General features: G+C 44.9%; 1 protein-coding gene and 1 long non-coding RNA gene across 5 annotated transcripts; one reads left to right on the top strand and one right to left on the bottom strand.

The window, feature by feature from the left end:
• The first annotated feature begins 16 nt into the window (after window positions 1–16).
• Window positions 17–1,528, top strand: LOC103471794 (uncharacterized). Of its 2 annotated transcripts, none has more exons than XR_001776988.2 (2): window positions 17–144; window positions 1,124–1,528. It is a non-coding gene; the product is annotated as an uncharacterized LOC103471794 (long non-coding RNA). The 2 variants fall into 2 exon arrangements; XR_534715.3 differs by lacking the exon at window positions 17–144 and adding an exon at window positions 154–900.
• rnf4 (ring finger protein 4) lies at window positions 1,010–10,716 on the bottom strand. Of its 3 annotated transcripts, none has more exons than XM_008420988.2 (8): window positions 10,534–10,716; window positions 4,062–4,159; window positions 3,770–3,926; window positions 3,586–3,668; window positions 3,497–3,509; window positions 3,321–3,417; window positions 2,412–2,463; window positions 1,010–2,296 (listed from the first exon to the last, which is right to left on the bottom strand). In XM_008420988.2, exons 2-8 carry the CDS (start codon window positions 4,071–4,073, stop codon window positions 2,147–2,149), a joined length of 564 nt encoding a protein of 187 aa, XP_008419210.1. In that variant the 5' UTR covers window positions 4,074–4,159; window positions 10,534–10,716; the 3' UTR covers window positions 1,010–2,146. The 3 variants fall into 3 exon arrangements, with proteins under 3 accessions (XP_008419210.1, XP_081468097.1, XP_081468096.1); XM_081611971.1 differs by having other exon boundaries at window positions 3,782–3,926; XM_081611970.1 differs by having other exon boundaries at window positions 3,409–3,509.
• Window positions 10,717–11,344: the final 628 nt, after the last annotated feature.

The raw sequence follows: 11,344 nt of genomic DNA, 5'->3' as shown, positions 1-11,344 counted from the left end.
GGCCGGCCAGATCGTCCAGGAAAAACACCTGAGTCATGGTGACGACGCGCTACGTCATCATTAAGGTCGTTGAAGTCCATCTACAAAACACCTTTTTACACCTGAAACATACCTGGATACCACCTGTAGCCAGGCGGAAGTCAGGTTAGAGCCTCAACTTGTTAAAGTTACTAATAGTAATAAGACTTGTAACATATTTCTACATCAGAAACAGGTTTCATGTTCAACCAGCGATGTCAACAATATCAGGCGGTAAAGATTCACCTTTATGACGTCATTTAACAGGGATTATTGGTGCTGCGCTCTAATTCCATCAATTAGCTTCACTACAAGTTTTATTAAACTATAAATATACATTTACACAAGATGTGAGAACTAGGCCACAAAATATTGAAACTTCTAAACGCGTCACTAAGATAAAGCTATAAGTAACAGATAATAACATATAAGATCTTTTTCTAAAAGAATCAGAAAAATGTCGAGTTTTTAAAGTCAAAACTGAACAAAGTTTGACCTTAAATTAAATGAAAAGTCAAGACAAAAAAAGGTATTTGATGAAAAACATCGACTTAAAGATATAAAGACGTATTAAATGAAATTACAGCAGAAATATTTTTTCCGCTTTTAGCCAGCTAGCAACTGGCTAGCTAGCTAAATGCTATTTATCTAGAAACATCCAAAATGTCAATAAATGATGCATTAGGCTCATCTGTACACAAGTTACTGGTTTGTTTGTTCGGCATCATAAGCCAGGCAAAGCAGGAGAAACGTCACTTCCTGTTCCAACCCGCTGGTGTGTGAATGATTTTAGTTTCTCTGTTGCTTCTTAAACCAAATGGAGGAGAAACAACCGAGTCACGTCTCCAACTGGCGTCGCTTTAAGCAGCATTTTAGCAGCAGGTACATCAAGAAAACAAACAGTTTGAACTTTTAATATTTTTATATTTAAAAAATGGTTTTATGCTTACAGTAATGTGGGGGGAGGGCTGGATCAGAACCAAAACTCCCGAACCGACATGTTTTCATTTATTATCATTAATGTCCGCGTTATAAACAGAGCAGAACAAAACAATGCAGCAAACAGATCAGAAATGATGATGTCATGTGTTTGTATTTATTTTAGGAATCATTCAGGTGATCCAACGTCACCAAAGAACCGGAACCAGTTCAGGAACAGAACCGGTCCGAGCAGAACCAGATTCAGAATGTGGGTCAGGGTTCTCGGAGGATCCAGAAGCTTCTGGTCTGCTCCGTTTCTCCTTGTCAATAAAGTTTTCTCTCCCAAAGCAGGAAGTGGGTGAGATGATGAGTCAGCGTCACGGGATGACCCGCTGATGGATCATGATGACTCAGCAGGAAAACTGAAGGCCCAGATGTGACCCGGAAGAACTTTTCTGTTCTGCTCCTTCCGGATCATCGAGCAGCAAAAACCAAGACGGACAAGTTACAAGTTTTTATGTTGCTTAAAAAGTTAAACTGAACTTGATCCTAAAATCCTTCAGTGTTGATTAAACAGGATTTAACTCCTGGTGAGTTTATGTTGAGCATAGAAATGATGATTAGCTTCATATAAAGGATTAGACAGCAGAGGCCCAACGACGGAACCCTGAGGAACGTCCAGAGTGTCCAGAACCTGGTTCTGATCCAGAACTGTTATTCCCATCGGACCGGTTCTGTTGTGACGAGGCAACAAAAGATTTATGGACCCGATCGGTTCTGGTGCTCCCAGGGTCCAAACAGCAAGTAAAAATAAACTTTGGAAGAAATTAAATAATTTGAGAACAGATTAATTTGTAAAGTTTAAATTACAAATGAAATAAAAAGACTGAACCAGAACCAGAACCTTCAAACGCCCCCTGCTGGACCGTCTGCGGTGCTGCTGCTTCTGTTGGAAATCTAAAACCATGATGGTCTGAACCTGGTTCTGAGTCGTGTGGTTAACCTGATGGGCGGGACCTGATGCCATCTGACCAATCAGCCGCTGTTGCTCCATAATATTTATTTAATAGGAAAACATCATTTAAGCCGCCATCTTTAAGCCTAAAGTCAAAACATTTTCAGCAACAGCTGCTGATTAACGTCGATGATGACGTCACCGAGGACAGCCAATAGCAGCACAGTCCGCTGACGATGATGTCACCAGGTGTCAGATGTAAAGAGGGTGGTACTGGCGCGAGGTGAGCCTCTTCCTGCAGGTGGGGCAGGTGTGTGATGATGTCAGAGCGTCCCTCAGACACTGGCTGCAGAACACGTGACCGCACTTGGTGGAGACGACCAATCGCCCGCTCTCCACGATCTGTGAGGAAAACAAGAGCCAATCAGAACGCAGGACCGGGGTTGTAAAGTCTGCCCACCTGACCAGAGAGCAATGTTCGGGTTCTGATCCGGTTCCACCAGCGAGGGAATCTCACCTCGGAGTACAGGTCCAGACAGACGGGACAGCTGATGAGACCCGGAGTCAACCTGCAACAGACACAGCCTGAAAGGTTCTGGTTCTGGTGTCCAATCAGCAACAAGCTACTGATGTCCGACCGGAGCCGTCTATTTCCTGGAGGGTTGGTTTATTTCTAGATGCTCAATAGAACCGAACAGCGAAAAGGCCAAAATCTACTAGATATCATGAAAACAAACAATTACATGCGACTAAAAAGTGGTTCAAACAAAGAGAACCCAGAACACACCGGACCTGACTGGACCTGGCCGGAACCACCACTAAGACCCAAAGTTAAAGCTTCTGGAGATAAAAATCTGGCCTGCACAGTGGATCAGTGGGTAGCACTGTTGCAGCAAGAAGGTCCTGGGTTCAATTCCCAGATCGGGTCTTTCTGCAGGTTCTCCCTGAGCATAGAGGTTCTGTCCGGTTCTCCGGGTTCCTCCACAGTCCAAACACGTGACTGTCAGGCTGGTTGGTCTCCATGTTCTCCCAAGGTGTGTGTGTGCATGGTTGTTTGTCTGTTGCCCTGCGATGGACAGGTGACCTGTCAGGTGACCTGTCCATGAGCAGTCACCTGTCAGGTGACCCTGAAATGCCTCACTAGCGACCCCAACAGGATAAAGGTGGAAGAAAATAGATGGATAGAGAAAAATCCAGACCAAGATGTTAGCAGGGACCGGTGTAATACCTGGATGTCTACCAGCAGGGACCGGTGTAATACCTGGATGTCTACCAGCAGGGACCGGTGTAATACCTGGATGTCTACCAGCAGGGACCGGTGTAATACCTGGATGTCTACCAGCAGGGACCGGTGTAATACCTGGATGTCTACCAGCAGGGACCGGTGTAATACCTGGATGTCTACCAGCAGGGACCGGTGTAATACCTGGATGTGTGTGCAGTAGAGGTGATGGCAGCTTGAACGACAGTGGGCGCGTCTTCGTCTTCATCACTGCTGAGAACATAGCTCTCACCTGGAGGCCCTGATGGAAGAACCAAGAAGGTCTGTTACGGTCTGGTACCGGTCCAGTGTGAAGTCATGAGAGCAGATCCAGGTTTTACCTTCGTCCACCAGCTGGGGGCAGGAGAGAGAGAAGCAGAGTTATGAGGCTGTGAGAAGCAGCTTCCTGTTGGTTGGTTGGTTTGTTTACCAGCACAGACTCGTTGGTGGTCGTCAGGTCGACCACAGCAGACTCTGATCCCTCGCAGGTGAGGTCCACCACCTCCTCCACACCTGGACACAGCAGAGCCACATGAGCCGGACCGTTCTGCAGAACCTTCAGCGCAGACCGGAGGTTCTGGACCGGCTCCGGGTCCGTCGGGCTCTACACCGACCGTCCTCGGCGCCGTCCATCACGTCGATGGGCTCCGTGGGGGGGGCGGGGTCTCCGGCGCCGGCCGCCCTGCGGGTCCGACTGCTGGCCGCTCTGCTGGTCTTGGTTCTGGTTCTGGAGACCAGAGAGCTTCCAGCGGGCCGCCGCTTCCTCTGAGCCTGAAACACAGGATGTGATGTCAGCAGGGGGCGGAGCCTTCTTCATCTGGACAGGTGCAGCTGCTCAGGTTTACAGAGCCATCAATAAGAGCCATTGATCACCTGATCAGGTAACTGCAGATCAAACTGACTCACCGAGCTGCTCATGTCCTGAAGAGGTCCGTTAGCTCTCTGGGTTCACACCTGGATCCAGGTGATCCAGCTGATCCAGGTGATCCACACACTGGTTTACTCTGTGTGAAAACACAGAACAGACATTTCTGACTGGTTCTGGATCGGACCAGAACCTGGACCAGAACCTGGACCAGAACCTGCAGGTCTGAAGTAAGAACTAAGAGAAGCTCCGCCCTCCTGATCATCTAAGCCAGATGTGGTTTTGGGCCCTCTGGTTCTGTGGACCGGCTGCAGCCAGCCGTCCCATCATCAGATTCTCACACCTGCTACAGACTTACTGCATCTCTGGCTGTTTACATTATAAACATGTTTATAACATATTTATGTATATAATGTATGGAATAGGACACATTTATTGGCCAACTGATTCATCCACCAGTCGATTTCTGGGAGCCGATTTCCTTCATTTTGGGGGATCGTGATCAGCCGATGGAAGCTGATCTCATCTTCATCAGCAAAGGTTTCAGCATCAGCCTCCGTCCTTCAGCTCTGCAGTCAGAGGTCAGACTGACTGACCCACCAGGTCTGAACCAGTCAGAGGTCAGACTGACTGACCCACCAGGTCTGAACTCAGTGACCTTCTGCTGCATTTAGCAACATTTCAGACAAAAACATTCATATCAGCCAAAACCAGCAGCTCAGGCTTTTTAAATATCGGTAACCAGGAAGCTGCAATCGGTGCAGCTTCACACGTTCATGACTCTCTGATTAAATTCATTTCTCTAATCCTCCATGCAGCCTGACGTAGAAACGTTTAGCTAGACGACGTCAGACATTTTAATGATCAAACGTTTGAAGCCAAAATGCCTCAGAAATATTCAGAGCCACATGAGAATCAACTCATTTACAGTCTAAACTCAGTTTCACACAGAGACCCGAGCAGAAACGTCCGGCTGCTGAACTGGACCGGTCCGGGTCGCCATCAGGCTCATTTCTGTTAGCAGCTAATCTTTATATCACCGAGGCTCATTAAAACAAACCTTCATCTTGTTTCTGCTCTTCCTCCTGAAGGAAAAGTCTTTACACACATTGTTTTGATAACTTAGCTTCTGACCGGAGCTGCGGTTCCTACCGCGGCCACCAGGGGGCCCAGAGCAACTTGTTTTCTTTTTATCCATCAAATAATGATTTCTACATACATTATAAAATATATATTATTGTAAAAGCAAATCAGTTCATAGTGAAATTGTGTTTTTGATATTATAATGACATAGAAATTATTACTTAGAAATAAAAATCCGCTCCACTGATGGGGCCCTTTAGTGGCCCCAAGAGGCTGCTTAGTTTACTTATGCCTTGGGCCGGCCCCATTTAAGGCACACAAAATTATAAGAAAGGAAAAAAAAGTTAAAAATATAAATAAAATGTCAGACATCGGAGTGTAAAGAAAAACGACAGGAACTAGTTCTCACATAGATCCGGTTCACCATCAGCTGCACTTCCTGCTTGTTCCCATCAGTTTTACGACTCTGAAGGTTTTTAAAGTCAGTTTTTCTATTTCCACATTTACAGGACCAGCAGGTTGTTCAGTACCGGGTCGGTTCTTCTGCTCCAAATATTACATCCTCCGTTTTTAAGGGGAGGAAAAGTTTAGTTGAGCTCCAGCTGTTGGTGGTCAAAGTTCCCTGGATGGATTTTAAAATGAACTTCCTCATCTTTAGGGCTCAGAGGGTCAACAGTTCTCCACTTGTTGACCTCTGAACCAGGAAACAGATTTAAAATGGAGATTTTATTTGGTCAGATATGAAGCTAGTTAGATGCCGACTCGTCTGTTAGTTAGTTACTTTTGTCCAGAAGTGACTGAAGGTTAGCTGGTTGATTACATTTTAACCAGATATTTGACTGCAGAGGAGATAAAGTTCATCACTGAGAGCCGTTCAGATTATACCAGATTATACCAGATTATAACAGATTATAACAGATTATAACAGATTATAACAGATTCTGTTATTTAGCAAATGCCTCATGGACCAGATTCCTTCTTCCATCCAAACTCAGATTTATTCCTGCAGCAGATCTGAGTCTGGTGAAGTGAAGCTGGTCAACACAACAACACCTGCTGGTCAACACCTGCTGGTCAACACAACAACACCTGCTGGTCAACACCTGCTGGTCAACACCTGCTGGCCAACACCTGCTGGCTGCTGGTCAACACAACAACACCTGCTGGCCAACACCTGCTGGCCAACACCTGCTGGTCAACACCTGCTGGTCAACACCTGCTGGTCAACACAACAACACCTGCTGGTCAACACCTGCTGGTCAACACCTGCTGGCCAACACCTGCTGGCTGCTGGTCAACAGAACAACACCTGCTGGCCAACACCTGCTGGCCAACACCTGCTGGTCAACACCTGCTGGTCAACACAACAACACCTGCTGGTCAACACCTGCTGGTCAACACCTGCTGGTCAACACCTGCTGGTCAACACAACAACACCTGCTGGCCAACACCTGCTGGTCAACACCTGCTGGCTGCTGGTCAACACAACAACACCTGCTGGTCAACACCTGCTGGCTGCTGGTCAACAGAACAACACCTGCTGGTCAACACCTGCTGGTCAACACAACAACACCTGCTGGCCAACACCTGCTGGTCAACACCTGCTGGCCAACACCTGCTGGTCAACACCTGCTGGTCAACACCTGCTGGTCAACACAACAACACCTGCTGGCCAACACCTGCTGGTCAACACCTGCTGGCTGCTGGTCAACACAACAACACCTGCTGGTCAACACCTGCTGGCTGCTGGTCAACAGAACAACACCTGCTGGTCAACACCTGCTGGTCAACACCTGCTGGTCAACAGGAAGTCTGTCAGCACCAAAGTCACATCTAAGAACAAAATCTATGTTTTTACACCAACCTGTGGGGAGACAGAACCAGACACTGTTTCCCTTCACCAGAAAAGATTTCAGCCAGTTTTTACCTTTAAGACCAAATCTAAACATTCAAAGTCAACATCTTGTAAACCTCCATCTTTAACCATATTTGCTTTCTTTAAGTAGTGGACTCGATTTTTCCAGAAGAAATTAAAGTTGAGCAGATTTATATCTTTAATGTATTTGTCAGGTTTGGCCGTAGAATAATCTGGAACATGCGCCTCCATCTGGGTTTAGCTGGTTTCCAAACAGGCTCAGATCTCTGGAGACGTTCTGTAATTTATTCACTTTCACCGAGTTTAGCATCTTTAGTTATTAGATTCAGACATTAAAAGGATTTAATGTGAATAAATTCTGATCAGTCATGAATCACCATCGGTTCACATTTCTGCAGCTTTAAGGAGAAAGTATTAATAACTCCAGTACTTTACGGGTTTTGGTCTTCAAAAACATTGTAGTGTCATCAGCTACTTGACTAATTATAATTTGGTGATCAAACACTTTCAATTTATGTATATTTGAGTTTTTTATGAAGATCCTCATCCCTTCAACAGCCAGGATGAAGATGAAGAGGAAACATGGCCTCCAGGTTTTACCTGGAGCCAGGTAAAACCTGGAGTAAAACCTGGAGCCAGGTAAAACCTGGAGCCAGGTAAAACCTGGAGCCAGGTAAAACCTGGAGTAAAACCTGGAGCCAGGTAAAACCTGGAGTAAAACCTGGAGCCAGGTAAAACCTGGAGTAAAACCTGGAGCCAGGTAAAACCTGGAGTAAAACCTGGAGCCAGGTAAAACCTGGAGTAAAACCTGGAGCCAGGTAAAACCTGGAGTAAAACCTGGAGCCAGGTAAAACCTGGAGTAAAACCTGGAGCCAGGTAAAACCTGGAGTAAAACCTGGAGCCAGGTAAAACCTGGAGTAAAACCTGGAGCCAGGTAAAACCTGGAGTAAAACCTGGAGCCAGGTAAAACATGGAGCCAGGTAAAACCTGGAGTAAAACCTGGAGCCAGGTAAAACATGGAGCCAGGTAAAACCTGGAGTAAAACCTGGAGCCAGGTAAAACCTGGAGTAAAACCTGGAGCCAGGTAAAACCTGGAGTAAAACCTGGAGCCAGGTAAAACCTGGAGTAAAACCTGGAGCCAGGTAAAACCTGGAGCCAGGTAAAACCTGGAGTAAAACCTGGAGCCAGGTAAAACCTGGAGTAAAACCTGGAGCCAGGTAAAACCTGGAGCCAGGTAAAACATGGAGCCAGGTAAAACATGGAGCCAGGTAAAACATGGAGCCAGGTAAAACCTGGAGTAAAACCTGGAGCCAGGTAAAACATGGAGCCAGGTAAAACCTGGAGCCAGGTAAAACATGGAGCCAGGTAAAACATGGAGCCAGGTAAAACCTGGAGTAAAACCTGGAGCCAGGTAAAACATGGAGCCAGGTAAAACCTGGAGTAAAACCTGGAGCCAGGTAAAACCTGGAGTAAAACCTGGAGCCAGGTAAAACCTGGAGTAAAACCTGGAGCCAGGTAAAACCTGGAGTAAAACCTGGAGCCAGGTAAAACCTGGAGCCAGGTAAAACCTGGAGTAAAACCTGGAGCCAGGTAAAACCTGGAGTAAAACCTGGAGCCAGGTAAAACCTGGAGTAAAACCTGGAGCCAGGTAAAACCTGGAGTAAAACCTGGAGCCAGGTAAAACATGGAGCCAGGTAAAACATGGAGCCAGGTAAAACCTGGAGCCAGCTGCACTGCCGCACCATGCAGCAGTGCAGCTGGCTCCATGTTGTAAAAGTTTTTTATTATTCTGCAGAAGTTTGGTCCAAATCCAGACATGTGTAAAACCTTGAAAACAAACTGATGCTCCAACATGTCAAAGGTTTGGTAGAAGGAAACAGATGAAGCCTTTTTCCTCAATCAGGTACCTGAACTCAGGTAAATCCTGTCTGATGTCATCGTGTTCAGATCTTTTAGAGATGAAACCTGTCTGTCTCCAGTCTGTCTGTGTAGATGTACGTCAGTAGTGTGATCACAGTTCAGAAGGTGATGGACGTCGTCTAGAACCCGTCCGTCTCTTCCTGGTTGGGGTTTCGGGGTGATAACGTCCTGCTTCATGCTGGGAGGAACTCAATTTGTAACCAATCCCAAATTATTTGGGGTCATTTGTTGTATTCCCCTTTTTGCACTCATTGCATTTATGTCATTTTATTTTGTATAATATATAATTGACTTCCTGTTTTTAACTTGATGCTTTTATTTTGATAAGACAGCTTCTTTCGACATATATCAGACCAGCAGCTGAACAGCAGAGTCATAAAATGTATTTCCTTATTAGCGGCACAAGGTACGTTTATTTGTAAATTAGGACATTTCTTTTATTGATTGATTGGAATTATAAATTTGCTGTATTGTATAAGAATACTGGTTAGGTTTTTGAATAAGAGTCGATATTTTAGTAGTGAACTTTATGTTCTAGTTTGTAAGAGCATCGTCGTTTGTAGCCAACACTGTCATGCAGCTGTTACGGTGAAACCGTTTACTCCCATTAAACCTGGTCATCAGTAACGCCAAAATCCTTCATTTGAGGGGGGTCTGCTAAAGAAAGATCACATAACATCTTCAAATACCTGGAATATCAGATAATCCCAGAAATGTCTGTTAGATTGGCAGTAAGGCCATCAGTTTCAGGCACATGGTGACTCCAGCAGAACGTCTGGGGTTGAAAAACAGGAGCAGTAAAGGTTTTGACAAAAGCTGCTCATTTCTTTTGCAGTTAGAGTTTGGTCTGTACATTCATTGTTAATAAGGGATTTAATGTGTTTTTTAACTGGCTCCTCGTTTCCAGTCTGCAGAAGTAGAAACTGGTTTTACCTCCATTTTGCTCTGGATCTGATGAAAACTCATTTCTTTTATAGATCGAGTCTCAGGAGGTTATTTTTGTCTGCATCAGTCAGTGTCTGTTTAACACATAATAGGTTTGATCATTTACTAACATTACGTATTACAGGAGAGTTTTTTTCTGAGGTTTTTGATAAAATGGATTGAATAAGCCCGTATCCTATATTTTAAATATTCTCATTTTTTGGTGTAGGTTACTGAATCATCTCCGATCATCGACTGTTAACCACTTCCTGGTCCATCCACGTCATCCAGGCCTCGACCAATCACGGTTCAGATCCAAACGAGAACCTCTCAGTGTAAATACTGGTTTATATTTCATTCCAATTCTTTGTTGTTTGATAGATTTTATTGTAGCGTCACCGTGTGCCATAAAAGACTGATAATTAGGTTCATATCCACAGAACCAGACGGCTCTTTCCGCCCAAACGGAATTTTAAACAATTTATCTGCAGAGTTTAAATCAGGCTCCTTCGCAGCCACCTAAACACAAAACAATCCAACACCACTGTGTGTCAAACACCTAAAACATGACCAGGTAGCCGGCATGTGGCCGGACCGGCTCCGGAACCAGGACCTAGCAGCAGCTGTCGCTGCGTCAGAGCAGTTTCAGTTTCCCGCAGAAGCATTTTTCGCCACAACACCGCTGTTAGCAGTTAGCCTTCCCGACTCACCGCCAGCAGCTCCTCCAGGTGTGTTCCGGGACCCACTGGCACCTGGAGACAGATCCTTCTCAGAATGGATCACTGCAGTCCGGATTACTTTGGTTCCGATCAGGAGACTAGGAAAAGCTCGGGCTCCGTCCCTTTGAATCTGACACTAACGGCAGCTTCCTCTCTTGTTCTGTTGCAGCGGAAGTTGTTTGCAGGTGTTCGAGGCCTCATCAGCGCCCTCTGCAGGATGGAAGCTAACCAGGCAAACTTGTTAAAGTTTGACTCGGCATCAAGGCCGAACCTTTCTGTAAATCCTAAAAAGTTTCACATTATGTTTGATTCTGTAACTAACTAAATATAGAAACTCTAGAAATGACGTTGATGATGAAGGTAAGGCCTCGTTTCCGTTGGTGAAGCGGAAGAAAAACAAATGATCCGTTTCTCCGATTCACTGAGGAACGTTCACTGCAGACACTTCATCAGAAACGTTTATTAAACATGACAGATGTCTTCTTTAAACGGATCAATATATGACAACATATCTTAAAACAAAGTTTTTCCAAATGCTTCCAGAATCATTTATTCTGAAATTGTCACATTAGAAGAAAATTTAGCAAAAGATTTGTATAATTTTAATGTAGTTATTAGAAATACAATTAATGTATTATTAGTGCCTTAGAGGAACCAATATTCCTCTGAGGGATATTAGTTATTAGTTTTAAATATGAATGCAGGCAGAAAAACGGGAATTAAAATTATATCAAGCAAATTTCCTATTCTCACATTTTTATCATCTTCAATTTTGGAAATAAAACTTTTAATTATTCACCGT

The sequence above is a fragment of the Poecilia reticulata genome, chromosome 10, assembly GCF_904066995.2.
Source record: "Poecilia reticulata chromosome 10, P_reticulata-male-v2, whole genome shotgun sequence".
Taxonomy (NCBI): domain Eukaryota; kingdom Metazoa; phylum Chordata; class Actinopteri; order Cyprinodontiformes; family Poeciliidae; genus Poecilia; species Poecilia reticulata.
The sequence above is the reverse complement of the archived record's forward strand: the minus strand, read 5'-3'. Positions and strand labels throughout refer to the sequence as shown.